The sequence below is a fragment of the Hylobates moloch genome, unplaced genomic scaffold (assembly GCF_009828535.3).
Source record: "Hylobates moloch isolate HMO894 unplaced genomic scaffold, HMol_V3 SCAFFOLD_3, whole genome shotgun sequence".
Lineage (NCBI taxonomy): Eukaryota > Metazoa > Chordata > Mammalia > Primates > Hylobatidae > Hylobates > Hylobates moloch.
The window spans coordinates 38,041,708-38,067,589 of record NW_026652278.1 but is presented as its reverse complement, the minus strand read 5'-3'; the positions used below and the strand labels follow the sequence as shown (position 1 = coordinate 38,067,589).

At 42.1% G+C, this 25,882-nt stretch overlaps 2 protein-coding genes across 6 annotated transcripts in view; both read right to left on the bottom strand.

Annotated features, from left to right (window-relative positions):
• ALDH18A1 (aldehyde dehydrogenase 18 family member A1) overlaps positions 1 to 10,143 on the bottom strand; it is a 51,069-nt gene extending 40,926 nt beyond the window's left edge. For 2 of the 4 annotated variants that reach the window (XM_032135841.2, XM_032135861.2), the window contains exons 1-2: positions 9,942 to 10,138; positions 6,765 to 6,880 (exon numbers count right to left, since the gene is read on the bottom strand). In XM_032135841.2, coding sequence (XP_031991732.1) covers positions 6,765 to 6,852 — 88 coding nt within the window. In that variant the 5' untranslated portion in view covers positions 6,853 to 6,880; positions 9,942 to 10,138. Of the gene's footprint in view, positions 1 to 6,764; positions 6,881 to 9,657 lie in introns of all 4 variants that reach the window. The other 2 variants (XR_004244859.2, XM_032135849.2) reach the window with 2 other exon arrangements.
• A 6,433-nt stretch (positions 10,144 to 16,576) lies between these two features.
• TCTN3 (tectonic family member 3) overlaps positions 16,577 to 25,882 on the bottom strand; it is a 29,982-nt gene continuing 20,676 nt past the window's right edge. For both annotated transcript variants that reach the window (XM_058436165.1, XM_032135816.2), the window contains one exon: positions 16,577 to 17,469. In XM_058436165.1, the coding sequence (XP_058292148.1) occupies positions 17,236 to 17,469 (234 nt within the window). In that variant the 3' untranslated portion in view covers positions 16,577 to 17,235. The remainder of the gene's footprint in view (positions 17,470 to 25,882) is intronic.

The window sequence follows — 25,882 nt, the reverse complement described above, 5'->3', positions numbered from 1 at the left end:
GAAGGGTGGTGAGCATGGGTAGAGCAGCCTGAGAGGGTACCTCAGGGACACAGGTAGTGGCATGCATGTCTGTCCAGGTGATCAAATGGTAGAAGCCAATCAGAATCCAGCAGCCAGGCTAGCATGAAGGAGGCTAACCCACAGTCTGTATCAGGAGAAGAGGGTGGGTCGCATGGCTCAGTGCCAGGTAGTCAAGGGTCATTCTGGCTGGAGCAATAGGGTAACAGCAGTAGATAAGGCCTGTTAGGGTTCAAGAGGAGGTCACCACTATCAACAAGGTTTCATGCAGTTGACTCAGTCAAGTCCAGTAGGTTCTAGCACAAAGGAGAGCTTCAGGGGACCCAGGGCTTTTTGGGTTTCCTATTGAACAACGCCTGTTACCTTCCAAGGTTGACCCTACCTTTCTTGGGGGCATTTTTTTAATGTTCTACAGTGTATTATACTTGTTAGGGTCCATATTGAAAACTGAGAAGGCCTTGATTAGTTAGGAAAATTCAATGCTTCTAGAGAAATAATCGTTTCCCATCTTCTAAGGAACTTTCAGGCTCTAAGTTCCAAAGAAAATCTGTCCCCTCCTAGTAGGTATGAGGGCATAGTGAGGTGTATGTGTGTACAGGTGTGGCGTGGTGGGGGATGGGAGGGGTTGTCCATGTTCTTCTTAAGGGCCACGGATTATACTCTTACTACTCTTACAGCGGAGAACCCTTTACTTCTTCAGCATCAGAGTCCTTATGCCTAGTAACCAATGAGGCTGTGTTCCAGGCCTCAACAAGAAGGGACCCTGACATGAGTACTCTTTTTCTCTCTGGCCTTCCATTGCCTTCGCTGTTTGTCTCCATAAGCATTCTCATTTTGCCTTTCTTTTCTTTTCCCCCTGCTATTCTGCTTATCATGGTCAGTGAAAGAGCTCCAGGTTCCAGAAAAATCCAAATCCCAAAATCCAAAAACCTAGGGAAACAATTAGAAAGTGCCTCCTTCTGTGAATGAGCCTAATGAGGCTAAGTATCAATAATAAAAATACTGAAGTGAACACTTACTACATACCAGGAGTTGTGCTAAATATTCACACACCTTCTACAGGGGAAAAAAGGACAAGCGTTGGCTCTGGAGCCAGACTGCCTGAGTGAAATCTCAACCCCTTCACTTACTTGCTGTCTCCTTAACTATCTCATAAGGTTGGTAGGGTGGATAAAACAAGTTCATGCATGAACAAGATTGGCACAAAATACTCAAAGAATATTAACTGGTACTGTAAAAAAAGTGTTACTTATTGTGACATGACATATATATCCATGGTCCCTGGCTTATAACTCTAATAATCCTTTCTACAGTCTTTTGTTATAATGTTGGTGTAAGGAAACAGAATCTCTCTCTCTGATATTCTCCTGAACTCCTTTCACCTGCTAAAGGCAGGACTCTAATTTGATTGTGGGTTGTAAGACCCTCAATCCAGAGAGGGTCCTGCCCTATACCTTGGAGGAAGAAATATTGCACAGGAAGACCAAGACAAAATCTGAACAGACAGGCCTTGCTGGGTTACCCCACTCAGTCTGTTAGTATCAGGTCACATTCTTTTTGTTCAATTACATTTCAACACAGTTGTCCATGCTTCAATCATGCCTATCCAATAAGTCTCCATAAGGGGACAAGGTTCAGAGAGCTTCCAGACAGCTGAACATGTGGAGGTTCCTGGGGGGGGTGTGCCCCGGAAGGGCGTGGAAGATCTGTGCCTCTTACCTCACACCTCACCCTATGTATCTCTTCATCTGTTTCCTTTGTAATAGATTGGTAAATCTAAGCATTTCCCTGAGTTCTCCGCATCACTCTAGCAAATCAATCAAGCCCAAAGAGGGGACTGTGGGAACTCCAACTTGAAGCTGGTCAGTCAGAAGTTCCAGAGGCCTGGACTCAGGACTGGTAGGAAGGTGGGGATGATCTTGTGGGACTGAGCCCTCAACCTGTGGGCTATCCTCAGGGAGACAGTGTCAGAATTGAATTGGAGGACACCCAACTGATGTCCACTGAAACCCCCACACATTTGGTCACAGAAGTCTTCTGTGTTGATTGTTGTTATGGAGTGAGAGCAGAGGAAAAATAGTTTGAGATTTTCCATACTCTACCTTCATCATCATCATCATCATCATCATCATCCTCATCATCTTACTGAATTCTCATGAATTAAGCCTCATAAGTTAGGTATTATTATGAGTTCATTATTATTATTATTATTATTATCCCCATTTTATAAATAAGGAAATTGATACTCAGATTAACTGAGTAATTTACCAGCGTAGCCAGATTACAAAAATGGCCACGATCCTTTTGCAGCTTCTCCATTAACAAGTGAGTCAATTTTCCAAACTTCTTAAATTTGGGCTGGCCCTGTAACTTGCTTTGACAAATGTGGCAGAAGGAACAGTGTATAAATTCTGAGTTTACATCTCAAGAGGACTTGTAGCTACCATGCTTGCTGTTCTTGGGAACCCTGCAAGCATTATGCAAAGAAGCAATGAACAGCCTGCTGGAGGATGAGAAGCCACATGGAATGTAAGTGATGTGTCATCCCAGCAGAGGCCCCTTCATCGCCAACAATCAGCCCTAACTCAATCTGAGACCTGACACAGACACAGAACCACTGTGCAGCTGAGCCCAGTCCAAAATACCATCCCACAGAATTGTGACCTAAACACACAGTTGTTTTAAGCTACTACGTTACTTCATAAGGAGAAGGGCTAGTTTTAAAAACCTAGGACCTGGCTCCAAAACCCGAACTTTTAGCCCTTATACTCTACATGAATAGGAAAGAGATTTTTCTGTCTAATGATAAGCTTGATTAGTTGGTTGGCAAGTCATCTTGCAATGAATCTTGGAAATGGACTACTGATAAGATTTAGGTGATATCAAGGAGCTAGCCAACTCAAAACATCACAAACAGCCTTTCAACAAATGGTGCTGGACAACTAGTATTAAAAGTTGAAAGATGAACGTTGACCTAAACCTCACACCTTATACAAAAATTAACTCAAAATGGATCACGTAGCTGGGTGCAGTGGCTCACACCTGTAATTCCTGCACGTTGGGAGGTCAAGGTGGGAGGATCTTTTGAGCCCAGAAGTTCAAGACCAGCCAGAGCAACATAGACTCCATTTCTACAAAAAATTTTTTAAAAAATTAAATGTGCCAAGACTGGGCAACAAAAAATATAAAAATTAGCTGGATGTGGTGGCGCATACCTATAGTCCCAGCTACTTGGAAGGCTGAGGCAGGAGAATCACTTGAGCCTGGGACGTTGAGGCTGCAGTGAGTAATGACTGCACCACTGCTCTCCAGCCTGGGTGACAGAGCAACACCCTGTCTCAAAAAAATAAAAATTAAAAATAAAAAAACCAAAGAAAAAAATTATCCAGGTGTGGTGGTGCACACCTATAGTCCTAGCTACCTGGGAGGCTGACATAGGAGGATCACTTGAGCCCTGGAGGTTGAGGCTGCAGTGAACCTTGATCATGCCACTATGCTCCAGCCCTGGGTAACAACAGAGCAAGATCTTGTCTCAAGAAAACAAAAAAAATAAATCATGGATTTAAGTATAAAATATAAAACTACCAAACTTTCAGGAAAATAACATAGGAGAAAATCTTCAGAATATAGGGTTATACACAGAGTTCTTTGACTTGACCCCAAAAGTACAATCCATAAAAACAAAAGCTGATAAATTTGACCTCATCAAAAGGAAAACTTTTCCTATATGGAAGACCCTGTTAAGAGAATAAAATGACAAGCTATGAGACTGGGAGAAAACATTTGCAAACCACCTATCCAACAAAGGACTAATACCTGGAAGTGCTATGGCTTGGATATGGTTTGGCCCTTCCAAGTCTCAGGTTGAAATCTGATCCCCAGTGTTGGAGGTGGGGCCTGGTAGGAAGTGTTTGAATTATGGGGGCAGATCCCTGATGAACAGCCTGGTGCCATTCTCAGAGGGAATGCATGAGTCCTCACTCTTAGTTCCCATGAGAAATGGTTGTTAAAAAGAGCCTGGCCCTTTCTTTTCTCTCTCTTGCTTCCTCTCTGGCCATCTGATTTTGCACACACTAGCTCCCCTTCATCTTCTTCCAAGAGCAGCAGCCTGAGGCATTCACCCAATGCAGTTATTGGTGCCATGCTTTTTGTGCAGCCTGCAGAACCATGACAAATAAACCTCTTTTCTTTATACATTACCCAGCCTCAGATATCCCTTTATAGCAATAAAAATGGACTAAGACAGGAAGATATAGAGAATTCTCAAAATTCAATATTTTTTTTAAAAAAACAACTTTCCAATTCAAACTGAGCTGAAGGCCAGGTGTGGAGGCTCATGCCTATAATCCCAGGACTTTGGGAGGCTGAGGTGGGGGGATCACTTGAGGTCAGGAGTTTGACACCAGCCTGGCCAACATGGTAAAACCCTGTTTCTACTAAAAATACAAAAATTAGCTGGACATGGTGGTGGGCACCTGTAATCCCAGCTACTCAGGAACTGAGGCAGGAGAATTGCTCGAACCCAGGAGGCAGAGGTTGCAGTGAGCTGAGATTGCGCCACTACACTCCAGCGTGGGTGACAGAGCAAGACTCCAACTCAAAAACAAAAAAAAAACTGAGCTAAAGACATGAGCTAACATTTCACTGAAGAGGATATAAACACATGAAAAGATGTTCAATATCATTAGCTATTAGGGAAAGGCATATTAAAGCCACAATGTGATATCACTACATACCTATCAAAATGGCTAAAACAAAAAAGAGTGACCACATCAAATGATAGTAAAGATGCAGAGAAAATGCATCACTCATACAGTGCTAGTAGGAATGTAAAATGGTACTGTCACTATGCAAAGACAGTTTGACAGTTTCTTATAAAACTGTGTTAGGCCATTCTTGCATTGCTGTAAAAAATACCTGAGGCTAGGTAATTTATAAAGAAAAGAGGTTTAACTGGCTACAGTTCTGTGGGCTGTACAGGAAGCATGGTGCTGGCATCTGCTCAGCTTCTGGTGAGGCCTCAGGAAGCTTATAATCATGGCAGAAGGCAAAGGGGAAGCAGGCATCTCCAATGGCAAGAGAGGGAACAAGAAGAGAGAGTGAGGGGGTGGTGCCACACACTTAACCAGATCTTCTGAGAAGTCACTCACTATCTCGAGGACAGCACCAAGGCATGAGGGATTCACCCCCCATGACTTAACACCTCCCACAGGCCCCACCTCCAACACTGGGGATTACAATTCAATATGAGATTTGGTAGGGACATACATTCAAACTATATAAAAAACTAAACATGTAGCTACAATCTGACCCAACAACTACACTCTTAGGCATTTATCCCACAGAAATGAAAACTATGTTCACTCAAAATCCTGTACATCAATGATCATACCAGCCTTATTCATAACAGCCAAAAAATGAGAGCAACCCAGATGTCCTTTAATGGGTGAATGGTTACACTGTGATACACTCATAGCATTAAATACTTCTCAGTAATAAAAAGGAACTAACTGATACACACAGCAACTTGAATGAATCTCCAGAGAATTATGCTGAAGAAAACAGAATCCCAAAAGGTCACATATTGGATGATTCCATTTATATAACATTCTTATAATGACAAAATTATAAAAATGTAGACCAGATTAATGTTGGCCAGGGGTTAGTAATAGGGAAGAGGACAGTGGCTGTTAAAGAGAAATAAAAAATCCTGTGGTGATTGAAATGTTCTGTATCTTGATCATATCAATGTCAATACCTTCATTCAGATACTGGGTGAAACTGGGTAAAGGGTATAAGGGACCTCTTTGTACTATTTCTTAAAATTGCAAGTGAATTTATAATTAGCTCAAAATCTAAAACTTAATTACAAAAAAAGAGTAATGAACAAAAATAGCATGGGGCCGGGCACGGTGGCTAACGCCTGTAATCCCAGCACTTTGGGAGGGAGGCCGAGTTGGGCAGATCACCTGAGGTCAGGAGTTTGAGACCAGCCTGGCCAACATGGCAAAACCCCATCTCTACCAAAAATACAAAATTAGGTGGGCGTGGTGATGCACACCTGTAATCCCAGCTAATTGGGAGGGTGAGGCAGAAGAATCGCTTGAACCTGGGAAGCAGAGGTTGCAGTGAGCTGAGATTATGCCACTGCACTCCAGCCTGGGCGACAGAGTGAGACTCAAGAAAAAAAAAAAAAAAAAGCATGTTAAAATTTATTTGGGGGTCAACTTTATTGACACAAACACCGAGAACATTTCACCAGGAGACTACCTCTTTTCCTCCTTGCTATTTGGCAGAATTTTGTCCAATTCTGCCAAATTACATCTTTTTTTTTTTCTCTCTCTTTTAAACCTTTTTTCTTGGCTGGGCATCATGGCTCATGCCTGTAATCCCAGCACTTTGGGAGGCCAAAGCAGGCAGATTGTTTGATCTCAAGAGTTCAAGACCAGCCTGGGCAACATGGCAAAATCCCATCTCGACAAAAAATAAAAAAGTTAGAGTCAGCGTGGTGGTGTGTGCCTGTAGCCGCAAGTACTTGGTGGGCTGAGGCAGGAGGATTGTTTGAGTCCAAGACGTCTGGGCTGCACTGAGCCATGTTTGTGCCACTGCACTCCAGCCTGGGTGACAAAATGAGACCCTATCTGCAAACAAACATACAAACATCTTTTTTCTGTTTGAAAACCTTGTTCGAACATATTTTGACTATCAAACTTCCCACATACTCATAAGTTTTCTATGGTACATACGAGATCTGGAGACGATTGTACACTGGACCCAGGGCAGGAGATGTTGGTTGAAGGGCTGGAACCCACAGCGGTAAACTTGACTCAACATGCTGCGATGTGGTCACTGACCACAGTATCTGCAGAATACATTTTTTAAAAAGTGAGTAATGAAAAATACTGAACAATTCATTTTATTTCCGTCTACTTCCCCTTACCCTCGGAGTAAAAGTCTGACTCTCCTGCTCCAAACTCCTCTGTATTAGGGAAACTCCCACCTCCTCTACATTATAGAAAAGACAGAAAAAGTAAGTGGCTCCTTTCTAGGCCTCAACCATCTTAGTTTTTATGTAAGCAAATAATAATGCAAGGTTAGGAATATTTTGAGACACAAAAAACATCTGCTGTTTTTGGTATCTTCCAAATTAAAAAAAAAAATCTTTCAGGTGCAATGCTTATGTGTTAATACTAAATCTTCATATAATTCCTATAACAGATCCAATATCCTAAAGCAACCATGTCCACCTTTCTGCTAACACCTCCCAACAGAACCGGGAAATGCACCTATTTGAAATGTCAGCTTGATCCTTGCCAGCCAGCCATGAAAAGCAAGAGGAAAGGCCAGAGGCTGCTGCCATGTCTTTCTTCCTGATGCCCACAGGATTACAAAGTAACTCTTGTGCCCTTGGAAGGCAGTGGCAATGCCTACAACTGGCTAACATCTTAATCCTGTGGAGGATGAGAATATGGCTACAATCTTGGTTGAGAACATGAGGCAGTTATGGGCATTTCCTCACCCTGGGTCAAATTTGAGACTTTAGACAAAGATAGTTTATTTCACAAAAAAGTAGGGGACTCCTTCCTATATGTACAGGGAGAACAAGCCATTCATTATTGTAGCTTTTTTTTTTTTTTTAAGATGGAGTCTTGTTCTGTTGCCAGGCTGGAGTACAGTGGAGCGATCTCGGCTCACTGCAACCTCTGCCTCCCGGGTTCAAGCGATTTCCCTGCCTCAGCCTCCCGAGTAGCTGGGACTACAGGCACGCGCTACCACGCCTGGCTAATTTTTTGTATTTTAGTAGAGACGGGGTTTCATCATGTTGGCCAGGATGGTCTCAATCTCCTGACCTCGTGATCCACCCGCCTCAGCCTCCCAATATTGTAGCTCTTTTTATGCTACAGAGACACTGCTGTTTTTACAAGGTAAGAAAAATACTTCACTTTCCTTGTTTGTGGGCCTCCTTTTAACTTTTTTCCCATGGATTGGTGGATATATCTCAGCCCCCTTAAATGTGTCTCAGAAGACTAGCATTTAGCCCCATAGTGAAAAAAATAAGAAATGGTGTTATTGCTTTACAATTTATACTGCAAAAAGGCACCGAAATGGGACAGAGAAGAGACTGGCAGGATACAACTGTTCTAAAACATATGGCATCTAGTAGGCAACGGAAAGTATTAATTGATCTTTGTTATTTCAATTTTTTCATAACACTGAAGTATGATTTTAGCACGTGATCTAAGTTTGCTGCTTATATAAATTCCTTCAATAATGGCTGCTAAACAATTATTTACATGTGAATTCTCCAAAATAACTACAGAAGAGCCAACTACTGCTTTTCCCATCTGGATTACAAACTTTCCATTGACAATATGGCAAAAACGATGAGGAACAAGGCCTTTGAAGTTGGTCAGACTTGGGTTTGAGCTCTGCACTTGCTATCTGTGTGTCTTGTGGAGAGTTACCCAATTTTTCTAAGCCGCTGTTTCCTCACTTATAAATCAGAGATACTAACACTATGGACCTCATGAAATTATAGTGAGAATTAAATGAGATAATGCGTGGAAAGTTCTTGGGTACAACAAATGGTCAGTAAATGTCAGTTTTCCTCCTTTTGTCTTTTAGGCACTAATGATGCCTTACAATTATTTTTTCCTTAATTTCCTTCAAGACCCATCACAGGAACAAAGAATTCAACAAATATTCACTATTAGATACAATAACACACATATATTGACTGACTGTTTACCTCTCTATTAACCAAGAGTGATTGAAAGCTCTGAACACTTACTGTCACTGAAACAGAGATTGAAGACTGACGTAGAAACCAAGCCTCCTGGGCTCTCCCCTGTACCACCATCTCTGACTGACCTCGGAGGTTACATCTACTCTGTCACTGCAATGGATAGCTCACTCTGCCAGAGGGTATTACGCCCTCGAGAAGCACACAGTTGATCCCAAGGAGCAAAGAGTGTGTGTGTGTGTGTGTGTGTGTGTGTGTGTGTGTGTGTGTGTGTGGTGTGTGTGTGTGTGTGTGTGTGTGTGTGTGTGTGTGTGTGTGTGTGTCTAGAGTCGTGTCTAGATTCGTGTGACTGTGTCTAGGCTCTCTGTGTGTGTGTTTAGACTCCATATCATCAGTTGAAAAGAGTTTTCATGTTTTGACTCAAGATATTTCTCAAGTATCTCTTTACAGACTAAACAGAAAGCCCTTATCTAACTGATTTGAACAGAGAAGTGAACTTCAGTCCCAACACAGTTCACCCACAAACACATGATAGGTATATGGCTCACCACTTAAATACAAAGATCCGATGGGCCTCACCACCTCAGAGGGCAGGGGACAATGATGGGGGAAGGATGGGGTGGGGTATCTGGGTGCGCCCTGCTGTAACAGGAAGACCCCAGCATACACAGAATGCCATACTGCAAAGGGAGTCTGGCTTTGAGGAGGGAATCACGAACGCCCGGAGGGCCGCGGGGAACTAGAGACCCAGGCCCCTGAGGGTCGGCGTGTGGCCAGCTAAAACCCGCGGCATCCCGGCGCTGCCACCACCGCCACCCACCACTGCAGGCTCCGAACTCTTGGACCGAGATGGGGCCTGCGGATGCCTGAAGTCTCCACTTGGCCCAGTTCCTTACATGGTGTACCCAGGGGAGGCCGAGGAGGTCAGGGCCCGTAGCCATCCGTAGATCCCGGGGCCGCCGCGCACCGGCATATGGGAGCGCGCCAGGGTCTTGCAGCCGCCATCCCTCGGCCGAGGCCCACACCTACCCACGGGCCAGATCCCCGGGCCCTGGCACCTGCTCCGGCAGTGTCCCCGCTCCAGCGGCCCGGCGCTCACGCCCCTCGCGCCTGAGCCCGGGCGCGCATCAGCTTCCGCAGAGACGCGGGCGCCTAGCCATCCCCGCCGCTCGCCGCGTACCTGCCTCACCGCCGCCGCCGCCGCCGCCGGGCACTACCGCGGGTCCGCACTCCACGCCGCGCTGATTCCGGCGCTCGCTCACTCTCTTTTTTCTTCCGTCCACGTCCCGCACGATGACGTTACGACAGTGGCGTAAGAGTAAACCTAGGCAGCCGGGCCTACGCTGTTGACGTGGGGCGAGGGCCTGGCCTGGGGCTGCGGCGCGGCAATGGCGTAGGCACCTTTCGAGAATCAGGGCCGCGCTCCACGTGGCGGGCCAGCCCACTAGGCCGCTGCAGGCTGGAGGAGGCGGGACTTGAGTTCAGGGGGAACGCCCACGTCCCGGGAGGGGACAGGGGCTGGGGACAGGGGCCAGAGACAGGGGCGAAGACAGCTTCCAAACGCCGCCCCAGCGGGCCTTCCAGGGAGGCAGAAGTGGTGCCTGGCACCCTCGGCTGCTGGTAGATTTCATAAGGTGTGTTTGTCAGTGTTAACCATTTATATCCCGGGCACACCTCGGAAATAGGTTGTATCAACTGACATACCTTAGTTACTCCAGGCACATTCTAGGAATAGACTGGATCAGTTTACACACATTTGCAAACTTTGGCTCCTTAAGTGGAAGCATTTTGGCACTGCAATCAAATTACTTGCCCCCTAGTCATCTGGAGGTTTCCCCAATGGTCCCATCTCAACTCCCTTTCATCAAAGGCAGTTGTAAGAATATTGCATTTTAAAATAGGATATTCAATCTCTGACAACTAGAACTATTCCAAAGGTGAATGCAGACTCACCTTTAAAGAGAGACCACAAAAACCTGGCACTGTCGTGTGTGCCTGTAGTCCCAACTACTGGTAGGTGGAGGCAGGAGAACCACCTGAGCCCAGGAGTTCAAATCCAGCCTGGACAACACAGCAAGACCCCATCTCTTAAAAAAAAAAAAGAAAAAAGGTGAAAACACAGATTTTTCTCCCTCTTTCCTTGATGTGTTTTGCCCAAAGGACACATTGCTGCACAGGCACATAGTGCTGGCTGGTGGGAGGGTAGCACTTGATAGGAGGTTGGGCACAGAAAAGCATCGTGCCCTTCTGTCCCTGATAACACTGCTAAGCCTATTTATTCATTTTCTTGTTTATTAAACACTGGCTACTGCTATGGTCTGAATATGTCCCCCAAAATTCATATATTGGAAACTTAATTCCCAATGCAAGAATATTGGGAGGTGGGGCCTAATGGGAGGCATTTGGGTCAAGAGTGCTCCACCTTTATGAATAGAGTGGCCCTCATGAATAGATTAATGCTACTATCAAAAGGTTTGTGGAGGTGGGTGTCCTCTTTTGCTCTTCTGACCTTCCACCATGTGAGGATCCAGCAAGAAAGCCCTCACCAGATGCTGGCACCTTGATCTTGGACTTCCTAGCCTCTAGAACTGTCAGAAATAAATTTCTATTATTTAAAAATTATCCAGTCTGTGTTATTGTGTTTTAGCAGCACAAAATGGACTGAGACAGCCAAGCATTCCCTGGGTGTGGAAGAAGACATGGTTGAGTTCACAGCCTTATGGAAGAGAGAGATATATGAGCAAATAATTACAATACCATGTGATAAATACTGAAGAATGGGATGGCCAGACATTCAGGGATGGCTGAAATGGTTTGGCTTTGTGTCCCCACCCAAATCTCACCTTGAATTGTAATTCCCATAATCCCCACCTGTGGAGGGTGGGACCTGATGGGAGGTGATTGGATCATGGGGCTGCTTCCCCCATGCTGTTCTCGTGATAGTGAGTTCTTATGAGATCTGATGGTTTTATAAGGGACTCTTCCCCCTTCACTGGTTTGCTCTCTCCTGCCTGCCACCATGTAAGATGTGCCTCTTCCCCTTCCGCCACGATTGTAAGTTTCCTGAGACCTCCCCTGCCATGTAGAACTGTGAATCATCTAAATCTCTTTTCTTTATAAATTACCCAGTCTTGGGTATGTCTTTATAACAGTGTGAAGGCAGACTAATACAATGGCTTTAAAAGAGTTGATATTCAAATTGTGCTGTGAAGCACTGGAAGGGGTTTACCTAAAAGAGGAGAGGAGTATAGGATCTGAGGAAGAGGGAATAAGGCAATGATATATGCAGAGGTGTGAGACACCCTGTGAAAAGAGGCTACTAGCAGTAGGACATGACAGGAGAGGGGTCTGGCTGGTATCCTGACTTACAAAGGCTTTTTTGTGCTATGCTAAAGATTTTGAATTTTATAATCCTTAAAAACAGAAAGACATGACTTTTTAAGTGCTGGAATGGTATGATCTGATTTTTGTGCCAGAAATCAGTAAAGAGGCCTAGAGCTGGAATGTTGGTTAGCCTATTGCAAAGGCCCAGGTAAGAAATGGTGGCCTAAAAAAAGGCTCCAGCAGAGGAATGGGGAACAAAAAGGAGGGAGAGCTGACAGCACTTACTCAAAGTGGGAGAGTGAGAGAAGAAGAGCAGTGCTTGAGAATCTGATGGTGCTGCAATACCATGCATCAGGAAATCTATAAGGTGAGTTTTCATGAGATCTGATGGTTTTATAAGGAACTCTTCCCCATTCACTGGTTTGCTCTCTCATGCCTGCCACCATGTAAGACGTGCCTCTTCCCCTTCCACCATGATTGTAAGTTTCCTGAGACCTCCTCAGCCATGTGGAACTGTGAATGGGGAACAACAGTTCTTTTGGGTGAGGAATGAGAGTACGAAATGTGTTAAATGTGGAGGATTTTGGATTTGCAGTAGGGTAGAAAAACAAATTAAATTTCCCTCAATTAAGTTATATCTGGTACCTCATCTTTTAAGATTCTCATCATGTACTTAGAATGAATTAGATGACTGTGGGTATAGCTAGAACCAAGGGACAGGGGCCTTCACTTTAGAAGGCCTGTTCTCGTTCTTCTCTTAACTCACAGATTACCTTATGGTAATAGCTTATCTGCCTTCCCTGCTAAAAGATAAGCTCCTGAGAACAGGGAAGTATATTCATGGAACATAAGAAATATTCAATAGATATTTGATAAATAAATAAAATTAACTACTTTTGGTTTAGTTTTCTCAAATTAAGAAATTGGGCTAATGACACCATCCTTGTCTATCCCATAGGGTTGTGAAGAGTATAAAAAATGAAAATCCTTTAACATTGTACAGACATTTTCTATTTTATTTATCATTCTTATTTTTATTACTATTTTACTACTAATATTCTATTCCATCAATAAGGAGAAAGGAGTGGGATATGTAACTATGGATTAGGAAAAATTAAATTCCAGACATATGAGCTAGTTTTTCCCTCCACAGAAGTCAAGGAAGTAATTCAGCTATGATATTTTTCTTGTGTATGATAAAAAGACTGATTCTTTTTTTGACTGGAGGGGTTTAACTTTTGTCTTAGCAATTAGAAATAAGGCTGGACATGACCAGACAGTCACATAGGAAGTGGGACATTTAGTATTGGTCTATAAGAATGCAGGATTGAGAAGTGCTTCTTTAGATGCCATCTAAATTGTTTTAGGCTTAAATTATCTTAATCTCAAGTTATTTAATTGTAAAAACAGAAACTCATTCAAACAAGACAATTTAATAGAAGCAGTAACTTATAGTCTTCAAAGGCAGGAGGTAAAATTGGGTCTCACAAGGGGCAGGGACAAGAAACTGGAAAGTAAGTAATCAAGATGGTTCTCCATCTCTAAGTCTCTTGCTAACACTTTTCTTTGCCCATCTGTTTCCTTTTCTCCACTTTTCCTTTAAGATAGAGTCTCCATTAGTGAACATTTGGTGGAAAATGGCTTCCCTAGCTCTAAAAAATCTTTCCAGTTAGTGCCCACTCGTGACTCATTTCAAGTCTTGGTCTAAATTCCAAGTTCCTTGGAAAGAAAATTGTACTGGCCTAGACTGGTTCAGGACTCCATTCTTGGTTCAGTCATCTATGTAACGGAAAGATGGAGGCTGTCCCCTCCCCTCCTTAAGCAAAGCTCTGAGCAGTTGGAATTCTCAGAGAAATAGTGGACATATTCAGGAGCTGGCAATGATGGGACGCTTAAATGAAACCAGTTTCAGCCACACTATGCAACATACATAGTTTCACAAACCAAGCTGCACATCAGAAGCACCTAGAAAACTTTACAAAATACAGATCTTGGAGTCCCCACTTCCTAGCCCTGCCTCTTCCACCAATGATTCAGAATCTCTAGAGGTAGGGCCCAGGAATCAGTATTTTTATAAAGCACCCTAGAAGATTACTTTGTGACTAACCTTTGGGAACCACTGCTTTAAAAGACCCGAATACTAAACAAACAAATACAATGATAAAAAAGGGAAGTTACTCATAGAGTATTACATACAATACACAAGAAGTTGAGTTTTTTGTTTTTTGTTTTTTTTTGAAACAGGGTCTCACTCTGTTACCCAGGCTGGAGTGCAGATCATGGTTCACTGCAGCCTCAACCTCCTGGGCTCAAGCGATCTTCCCATTTCCACCTCACAAATAGTTGGGACTACAGATGTTCTGGTGATGGTTGTGTAACTGTGAATACATTTAAAACCACTGAATTGTACACTTTAAGAGGATGAATTTTATGGTATCTGAATTATACTTGACATATAATTTGTTTAAAGGCACAGAATGGTCTCAAAGCACTTCGGAATGAGGCTAAGGATCTGAATCAGGGAGTAAGAGGGACCAGATTCTGAAAGGGGCAGGTAGTCTGTCAGCAGTGGACTGAATGTCTGCTACCCCACAGATGAGGATGAGTTGTCACATATTATTTTCCTTTAAGAAGCCCAAACTTAAATATTCTATTAGCTTTGTGGTCAGTTTATTACAGGTCTCCTCGGAGGCAGGATTACTGAATTAAATGTCTACGAAATGGACTATGGTGGGATCTGTGCTATCAGCTTCCCAGCTACCGACTTCCCCTTGTACAGAAGCACCTCCTCTAATTTAATAACAACTGCTCAAAACTTTGCCTTTTCTTTCAGGGAAACTGGTTACTTTCCAAGTGTTTTGGAAAAGGGCAAAATGATAAACCAGTCAGAGATGATGTTTACGAATGAGCATTTTCTTCTGATGAATCAGGATTATAACTAAGTATATGCTTTATTAAAAGGCAATTTTAATTTCAGAGCATTAATATGCTGTGAAGAAAACCAAACTATCTCCCAATTCTGTCTGTCTGACTTTCAAGTCCCCACAAAAGGAGCTGCCATCCTGCTTATCTTGGCTGTTTGGCCCATTCAGTGTTTCTACTACAGTCACTTCAGGCCCCGAACCCTCCTGCCCATGAAAAACCCTGGGCCTTCATGAGGGTTGTTCTAGGCTCCTGGGATCACCTCCCTCCCACTCACTCTCCCAATCCCCTACATCCTGCCACGTTAGTTCCAAACTTGCCCCTCACTAGTCTAGGCCACACTGATTGTTTGCTTTTCTGAACAAATGTAGTCTCCTGTGTTACGTCAATCTTCCCCCACTGAGTTGTTAGGTCACTGAGGAGCTGCACCTTACAATTCCACATTTCAGTTTCACTGAAGTTGTTTTAGTACATTCTATTCTTTAGATTCAATTCTTTGTAAAATGGATTTAAAGTTTAAAACAAGTAGATTTGTATCTTCCACCAAAAATTTGCCTTAATTACAAGGCTAGCATAATTCTGCTCCAGGCCTAAACCTTTTAATGTTTTCTATCATAGTTCCCAACCAATTCCTACCTGCCCAAGAATGATAATAGGAAATTACCTTGTTTTCTCTGCAAGCCAGAATCTCTGAATTGGCAGGGCAGGCAAGGCCCTTTGTAAGCTGCCACTGCCTTGTACTAAAAAAAATTTTATGCTGAACTCACTAATGTCAGAGTCGCAAAACTGGGGTCTTCAGAGTGTATCTCCAAGGAAAAGAATCCAAGTCCCCTGATTTAAATGCTATTGTGTATTTATGTTATCCCTCCCTGCATACCCCCCACCCTTTTTTTTGAGTCAGTCTTGCTCTGTTGCCCAGGCTGGAGTACAGTGGCATGATCATGGCTTCCTGCAGCCTTGACTCCCTGGGCTCAAGTGATCCTCCCACCTCAGCTTCCTGAGTAGCTGGGACCACAAGTGTGTGCCACCATGCCGGGCTAAGCTTTTTTCTTTTTCTTTTTAGACGGAGTTTCGCTCTTGTTGCCCAAGCTGGAGAACAATGGCGCAATCTCGGCTCACTGCAACCTCCGTCTCCCTGGTTCAAGTGATTTTCCTGCCTCAGCCTCCTGAGTAGCTGGGATTACAGGCGCCCGCCACCATGCCCGGCTAATTTTTGTATTTTTAGTAGAGACGGGGTTTCACCATGTTGGCCAGGCTGGTGTTGAACTCCTGACCTCATGATCCACCCACCTTGACCTCCCCAAGTGTTGGGATTACAGGCGTGAACCACTGTGCCCAGCCAGCTTTTCATTTTTTGTAGAGATGGAGTCTTGCTACATTGCTCAGGCTGGTCTCGAACTCCTGACCTCAAGCAATCCTCTTGCCTCAGCCTCCCAAAGTGCTGGGATTACAGGAATGAGTCACTCTACCTGGACTTTTTTTCCCCAAACCTCACACACATAGAAGCATAATCAAGAGGCAGACCACAGGTCAGCTGCCTTCTACCATGCTGCTGGAATTAGTACAACAAAGCTCTCAACCAGTTTTATTTTTCCTCACAATGAACAGAAGAAAAAGGCAGAAATAAATGGTAGGGTCATTTGCTAGTAGAAAAGAAAGCTGGGATTCCCCATTTACTTTGGAAACTGAGGAGAAAGAACTGCTTTCCCCACTCGTGTCTGGGCAAAAGGTGTGCCCAGATGTTGGCAAAGGAACCAGACAAACTCAACAGCCAGCAGTTTTCTGTTCCAAACAGTTAGCTCCTCTACAGTCCAGAGGGAAGCTATTCCTGAGTTCACTCAAGGTGACAGCAAAAGTGTTTCTCTCCTTCTGCTTGGCCCAACTGTGCCTGAGGGCAGATGGATCCAGACCTTGTAAACATTCAGCTAGGTGTAGCATAACCAGAAAGGCTGGAGGAAGGCTCTTGGCCTTCCCAGCTTGAGAAGTAGAGGGCCTCATGTGTACCTGGTGGCCTGCAGCAGAACCCAAAGCAGAGAGCTATGATGAATAAAATATGTTTATTGCTTTTCTAAAATAACTCCTTTCATATACAAGGATTCCTTCAGTTAGGTCCTCTATTATCCTAAATGCTCTCTGGTCATGAGCAGGTGAGGATCTATTTAGCCAAGATAAGTGGCTGCCTCAGAGTTTCCCATAGGGAAAACTGAAATCTGATTATTTTCTTTTCTTCACGTAGTCTCTAGGTTGAGAACTCCAAGTAGTAAGAGGCACAGGATAAGGATGGGAGAGACTGAGCATTTTTGAGAGAATACTCCTCTGCTAAATGCCACTTTGAAGGGAAAGAAGTCGAATGGCAATTTCCAGTCCATTTTGGGTTGGCCCCTTGGAGGCTCTGGCTTCTGGGTAATGTCCACAAAGTTCACAAGAGTTGTCAAAGATACTTCTGTAACTTGTTGAGAATCCTACAGGAAGAAAGTCAATGACAGGTCAGTGCTTGGTACCCATTCATATAGCACTCTAACTTGGCTGTTATTATTACTTTCCCTGAAGAGAGAAATGAATTATTCTAAGCAAGATATACCTTTATCTCATATTGGTCCTATGTAGTTCTCTTTCAGTGAGACACAAGGAAATGAATATCTTAGCAACAGTCAATGATAGCAGAACTGAACAGTTACACCTACCTAAACCCTGACTCTAGCTTCCCCTAGCTGGGGAGCTGCCTGATATCAGAGGCCACACGGCAAAACTGCTGCTCTTAGGTGCTTAGCCGCTCTACTCTATCAGAAGGCTCCAGGCTCTGAAACAGTAGATATGTACAAGTGGAAGTAGTAGTAGCAATTCTATTCCTTCTCCAATGGCAGAAAGAAAGGTCACTGACAGACTCTCAGGGTTGGAAGGATCCTTCCACCACCCACCAATTCATGTCAGATAAAACAGATGTTCCTGGAAGAAGGGATCTTGTCAAACTGACTCAAGTATCTGACCTAACAGATGTAGCTTTGGTAGATATGGCTGCAGCCTGATGATGTCTGGAATCATGTTTACCTAAAATGAATTCCCTTGTTTTGACTCAGCTCAACAAGCAAACTTTTGATTATAATTTTTGGACAGTAAATAATTATTTTGTTAAACTTGAAGATTTTCTTCATTCACCTTCCTTCACTCTGATGAACATATTATGCATCTGCTGTGGTCTTTGGCAACAGTAAGTACCAAGCTCTGGGAACATAATTTTGCCTGGAATAACTCTCCTAGGGACTGTCACTTGTTTGTTTTTAGAGACAGGGTCTTGCTCTGTCACCCAGACTGGAGTGGAGTGGTGCAATCATCACTCACTGCAGCCTTGACCTCCTGGGCTCAAGTGATCCTCCTGCCTCAGCCTCCTGAGTAGCTAAGACTATAGGAGTGCATAACCACACCTGGCTAAATTTTTTTTTTTTTTTTTTTGAGATGGAGTCCATTCTGTCACCCAGGCTGAAGTGCAGTGACACAATCTTGGCTCACTGCAACCTCTGCCTCCCGGGTTCAAACGATTCTCGTGCCTCAGCCTCCCGAGTAGCTGGGATTACAGGCACCCATCACCATGCCTAGCTAATTTTTTTGTATTTTTAGTAGAGACGGGGTTTCACCATGTTGGTTGGGCTGGTCTCGAACTCCTGACCTCAAGTGATCCGCCCAGTTCAGCCTCCCAAAGTGCTGGGATTACAGGTGTGAGCCACTGTGCCCGGCCTGGCTAATTTTTATTATTATTTTTTTTGTAGAGGCAGTTGTTAGTGTTGTCTGTAAGTTGATTTAATCAATAAGGTATTCTAACTCATTTCAGAGCCTTTAGGAGGGCATATTTGAAACTGCCCTCTCTGATGCATAATATGTGCATCAGAATGAAGGAGGGCGAATGAAGAAAATCTTCAAGTTTAACAAGGAAAATTTCCATTTAATTTGTATTTGCCAGGTGATCTCGAACACCTGGCCTCAAGTGATCCTCCTGCCTCAGTCCCCAATTTTTTTTAATTGAGATGGAGTCTGTCCCCCAGGCTGGAGTGCAGTAGCGCGATCTCGGCTCACTGCAAGCTCTGCCTCCCAGGTTCACGCCATTCTCCTGCCTCAGCCTCCTGAGTAGCTGGGACTACAGGTGCCCGCCACCACACCTGGCTAATTTTTTGTATTTTTAGTAGAGACAGGATTTCACTATGTTAGCCAGGATGGTCTCGATCTCCTGACCTAGTGATCTGCCTGCCTTGGCCTCCCAAAGTGCTGGGATTACAGGCATGAGCCACCGTGTCCGGCCTTTTTTTTTTTTTTTTTTTTTTTTAAACATAGGCTCATGAGGGACTTGGCATAGGATAAATATAACTTCTGAGGCACTGAAAGAACCACATACATTACAAGGATGGCCAGCCCGGGCTGAAGCTGCCGAGGGATTCCTAACTCCAGCCAGGCATCGAAAACTGGCTGAGACTAATCAGAGAAAGAAAATGGGTAAGAATGTATTACCTATGAGTAAGTAATAAACTTTCTTTTGACTTAAACTTACAAAAGGATTTACTATTAGGACTTTAGCTTTCCTTCAGGAATTTTATAATGGGGAGAGGACATATATTCAATTTTTGGAGCAAATCTTTATAGCTGACATTATTGAAGCATGTTAATATTGTTATGTAAACTCACTGCAAAATGCCTGGTGACCTATACTGGCTGAAATGGTGAGAAATACTTTGGGATGGGAAACGGAATAGGGAATGATTTTTCAGCTATGGGTTCAGTGTTGTCTAGAAGTTGATTGAATCAATGTGTTATTCTAACTTATTTCAGGGCTTTTAGGAGGGGGGCAGATTTGAAACTGCCCACTAGCAGTCCCAGGAGAATTCCCAAAGGAGCTGTGGTTGGAATTGGGATAGTGGTCTCATGATGGAAGAGTGTGGTATTGAACACTGCTATATACCCAAATCATATCCACCTAGCATTAATTAGTAATAAAACTGATATTTGATTATCTTTATCTGACTCCTTTTAATTGGTTTCAAACTTAGGTAGGGAAAAAGAGTATCATTAGCCTCCTTAAACTCCCAAATCAAGGAATTTCTGTATCCTTGAGGTCATCCCATACCCAGAATTGAATTCTAATATAACTATTAACCCAAGAAGGCAAACTTTAGGCCAATGTCTGCTCAAGTATATATACTAATATCTTTATAGTGGTGTTTCAGTGGCTGAGAATCCCCACATGACAAAAATTGTTCGAACTGAGTTGTTCTTTCAGTGTCACTCAGAATATGTGCTCATGAAGAGCTACTACTAGATTTGAAGACAGCAGCATAAAGACATGTCTTCTCTCCCTATATCTTAAAACCACTCCAATCCAACAAGAAACAGATACGAAAACTCCATGTTCACTGGATTGGGGAGACATCATAATATGTGAAAACAGAAAGCAGATGGCAGCAAGGTTTAACAGAGGGAAAGAAGGCCAAACCTGAAAGTTTTCAGAGACTAGACACAAGCAAATTTTCTCTGTGGAACTCTAAAGACTCAGTGACAGGAGGTAACAGAGGAAGGGATGAGGGGCGGATGGAAAATCATTACTGAATGATATCCCTTCAATGCAATCAGCCAACTATTCCTTCTCCCCCTCAACAAGAGACTAAACAACTTAAGCCAGAGAAATTCTGGACTCAGGGACATTGGGCATAGAGAAGGACAGGGTGAGGCATGGAACAAAAAATGGGGAATTATCCCTTCTCTAATTTAGCTCTAAAATGCTTACTTCATTTTACATGAAGATGGTTTTACACCCATACCCTCCAGTCAGGAGACTAGAGAGTTTTCTCTGGAAAAAATTAACAGTTCCAGCAAAGACACAAAGATACTAACTGCTCCACAGTGAAGGCCACAAGTCAGTCAGTGTTACCCACAATCACAGAGCTTTCAGTCAGCTTAACAGCTTAATCTTATTTTGGATTGAGAGTTGAAGATTGACAAACATGGGGAAAGTTTCTCACAATAAAGAGAAAAACTGTACCAAATGAACAGAATAAACAACTCTGAGGAAACACAGACAATGAAAGATGAAGATGCAAAGTTGTTAGTATCTTCAGAGATACATGAAAAAAGATATTATGAAAAGAAACAGAGTAAGAGCTTAGGTATTAAAAATCTGATGGCCAAAATAAAAAATTTAGTAAAAAAGTTAAAAGATAAAGTTGAGAATCTTTTTTCGGAAGAACAAAAAGATAAGGAGATTGACAACGAGAGAAAAGAAAAAGAAATAGAGATTCAATCTAGCGACACCCTAACAGATTAATAAGAGTTCCAAAAAAAAAAAAAAAAAAGAGATAGGAGAAAAGAGTGGGAAGGAAATTATTAATCATGTAATAATAATAGCAAATTCTCAGAACTGAGTTTCAGAGTAAAAAATTCGGTATAATGAATGAAGAAAAGATCTACTTAAGGCAAAAACTTGTGAAAACTTCAGACTATTAAGAATAAAAAGATCTTAAAATGGCTTCTGAACAGCAATATTGGAAACTAGAAGACAATGAAAGAATGCCTTCAAAATTGAGTGAAAATAATTTTCAATCTAGAATGTTCTATCTAACCACATGATCATTTAAGCATAATGATGATGGATGATGATGATTGAATAAAGATATCTTCAGACAATGTGAACTAAAGAAAAAAAATACTTTACATGCATCTTCCCTCCCCAAATTATTAGACTCTAAGCTCCATAAATATAAGAGAATAAACCAAGAAAAAGGAAGAAGTAGTGTTCAGTAAACAGTGAATCTAAGACAAGAATAATTCCCTAGATGGCAGTACAAGAAAGTCCCATGACCACTGCAGGGCAGCAACTAGTCCACACTACATCAGGTTATGGGGTTATAGAGGTCTCCATGAAGAAAATATGCAGGAAAATGTGGAACTGACAGATAATATGGCAAGTTCAACTGTTTGAAAAACTGCATTGAGGGAAATTTTACAGAGCTGTTGAAGAGTGTGAGAAGCCTTAGCTATTAGCTCAAAGAAAACTAAGAGTGAAATAGATAATTACTAATTTCAGAAAAAATAAAAAGTTCCACAAAAATTGAATACTTGCCGCAGCATGCATATTTACATAAACATCATGATGAAACATTGAATACTGATTTAATAATTTGATGCAAATACACTGGGAGAGTGGTGGGAGGGGTAGGAGGAAAATAACCGATCTACAAAAATAGAAAGTCAATACATTATCTGTGAAACAGGTAAGTCAAGGATAACTAAGTGTTCAACAGCATAGTAGGGCGACTGTATTAATAACAATATATTGTGTATTTCAAAATAGCTAGGAGATTTTAAATGTTCCCAACCACAAAGAAATGACAAAAGTTCAAGGTGATGGGTATCCTAAATACCGATTTGATCATCACATAGTGTATGAATTTATCAAAATAACACATGGATCCTTGACTCCTTCCCCCTCAACCTCCACATCTACATAGCCAAGTCTTACCTGTGGCATCTCTAAATCTGAATTCTGTCACTTCTCAAAGCCCTCCAAACTCCCACCCAAGTTCAGGCCTTCAGTATCTGCTAGTGAATTTCTACACAGATTAGAACTGTTCACCTCAGGGGTGTCTCAGACCTTCCATGGATGATGTCTATCTGCTTCACCTCTCTATAACTAGTTCCAGGCATAGTACTTGGCACAGAGTAAGCACTCAATAAAGATTTTTTTTTTAAACAAATGAATGGAGATATTTTTTTTGGAGGTAGGGAACTAACATAATAAGAGATTAATAAATCACAAAGTAGAAGGTATGTCACAGCTATTTAAGAGTTAGCAGTTACAGATCTATTTGACCCCTTTTCCTTCCCATCACATGGTAATTAGGATCTTAATGGTTGTGCTTAATTAATTCATGTATTTATTAACAAATATTTCAAATGAAATGCTTATTCTGCATTTATTTTTAAAATTGCCTCCATAATTGTATAGAAGTTTGGAGTAAATGCAGTCTAGTAGATAGTCCAATTAAAAGGAGCTTAAATTGCACTTACTAGGTAACCAGATAATACCGAATTTTTTATTTAAAAAAATTTATTTTTATTTATTTATTAAGACAGGGTCTCACTCTGATTGCCCAGGCTGGAGTGCAGTGGTGCAATCTTGGCTCACTGCAGCCTTGACCTCTCCTGGCTCAGGTGATTCTTCCACCTCAGCCTCCCGAGTAGCTGAGGCTCAGGCGTGTGCCACCTTGCACAGCTAATTTTCTGTATTTTTTTTTTTTAGTATAGATGGGGTTTTGCCATGTTACCCAGGCTGGTCTCAAATTCCTGGACTCAGGCAATCCACCCGCCTCTGCCTCCCAAAATGCTGGAATTACAAGTATGAGCCATCATGCTTGGCCTATTTTATTTTTTGAGACAGGGTCTCACTCTGTCACCCAAGCTGGAGTGCAGTGGTACGAACACGGCTCATTGTACCCTCGACCTCTTAGAATCAAGCAATCCTCCCACTTCAGCCTCCCGAGTAGCTAGGACTACAGGTGCATGCCACCATGCCCAGCTAATTTTTTGATGTTTTGTAGAGATGGGGTCTCACTATGTTGCCTGGGCTGGTCTTGAATTCCTAGGCTCAAGTGATCCTCCCACCTCAGCCTGCCAAAGTACTGAGATTACAGGTGTGAACCACTGCACCAGCTTATCGACCCATTTTAGAATTTGAGTTTTAGTATCACATGAAGAACAAGGTTCTTTGAGTATATTCAGTGTGTTTTATTTTGATTCTCAAGTCTAAAGTTTTTCCATTTGTGTTTTAAAAGTTATAGATAGGCAAAATTAGATAATTCACTGTTTATTTAGTGTGTGCAACAGGAAGAGCATTGGGGAAAAATAATTCCCTCAAAATCTGGTCACCTCATTTCTTTTATCAAGACAGACAAAAGATACATAGCCCAGTCAGCACATTTCATTTACTGTGGGTCCAGTTCTGTTATGTATGATTGACTTAATTTATTTCTGCTTTAAGCTATATTTCATGATGTTTACTTAAGAAATTACCACCAGCAATTTTGTTTTAACACTTTGTAAAGTTTGGGGAGTTATTTGCTTCAATTCAATTTACGGTACAATAAAATCCTTTGTCCCAAAATAAGATTTACTTTATAACAACATGAAGAGCTTAGGTTACGTTTGGCTTTGGTAATAAGAAGTACACCCTATATATTACATCTGTATGATCACGATTTTTAAACCATTATATGTTAATATCCTATGTAAAATCAGTACAAATAAAAACTATTAAAGAAAAAATTGTGGATACTATCTTTTAGGTGTGTTTTTGTAGCTGCATTCAGTCTATCAACTAGAACAAATTCATTTTTGGTACAAGTGTGTAACTCATTAATGAGCTTTGAGTTCCTTATTTTACATATATAAGAACTTTATCAGACACATATATTACAGACTCAGGCATCTGCCACCTCGCCCAGCTAATTTTTTGTATTTTTTTTTTTAGTAGAGACAAGGTTTCACCATGTTGGTCAGGCTGGTCTCAAACTCCCGACCTCAGGTGATCTGCCCGCCTTAGTCTCCCAAAGTGCTGGGATTACAGGCGTGAGCCACTGTGCCCGGCCTCTCATGTTTTTTTAAATATCTCTTTGTTTGGTTTTAATATTTTTATTGAGGTATAATTTATAAACAATAAAATATATACATCTTTTTAGTTCAATGAGTTTTACCAGTTATATATGCTTTATAGCCAATACCCAAAGCAAGGTCTGGAGTATGTCCATCATTTCAGAGCTCCATCGTGTCCCTTTCCAGTCTATTCTCTGTCCCTTTCCCAGAAGTAACAACTTTTCTGACTTTTATCATTAAAAATTAATTATTATTTGTGTGTGTGTGTGTGTGTGTGTGTGTGTGTGTGTGTGTGTGTGTGTGTGTCTGGCTTCTTTCACTAAAGACAAATGTTTCTGACATTCATCTACATTGTTTTGTGTATCAGTAATGCATTCTGTTTTACTGCTAAGTAGTATTCCATTGTGTGAATGTATCATAATTTGCCCATTCTCCTCAAGATGGATATTCGGGTTGTTTCCAGTTTTGAGCAATTATGAATAGGGCTGTTACAAACTTTCTTGCACAAGCCTTTTTTGGGGCACATGTTTTAATGTCTCTTGGGTAAACACCTAGGAGTAAAATTGCGGATTCATACGGAAGATGCATTTGTAAAAGTTTAGACCAATTTTCATATCTACTAGCAATGTATGAGAATTCCAGTTGTTCTATGTTCTTGGAACATGATTGTCAGTCTTTTTTGTTTTAGCCATTCTTGTGGGCATGAAGTAGTAGCGCACGGTTTTAATTTGCATATCTCTAATGATTAATGATGTTGAATACCTTTCTATGTTTATTGATCAATTGTTTATCTCCATTTGGGAAGTATCTGTTCAAATCTTTTTTTTTTTTTTAAGATGGAGTCTTGCTCTGTCGCCCAGGCTGGAGCGCAGTGGCATGATCTCGGCTCACTGCAATCTCTGCCTCCCGGGTTCAAGCAATTCTCGTGCCTCAGCCTCTGAAGTAGCTGGGACTACAGGCATGCGTCACCATGCCCGGCAAATTTTTGTGTTTTTAGTAGAGATGGGGTTTCACCATATTGGCCAGGCTGGTGTCAAACTCTTGACCTCAAGTGATCCGCCCACCTCAGCTTCTCAAAGTGCTCGGATTACACGTGTAAGCCACTGCACCAGGCTGAAGTATCTGTTCAAATCTTTTGCCTATTTTTAGTTTGTCATTGTATTATTTATTTGTAAAAGGTCTTTTTATATTCTAGATATGAGTCTTTTGTCAGACAAACTGTTGAGAAACTTTTTCTCCCAAACTAGC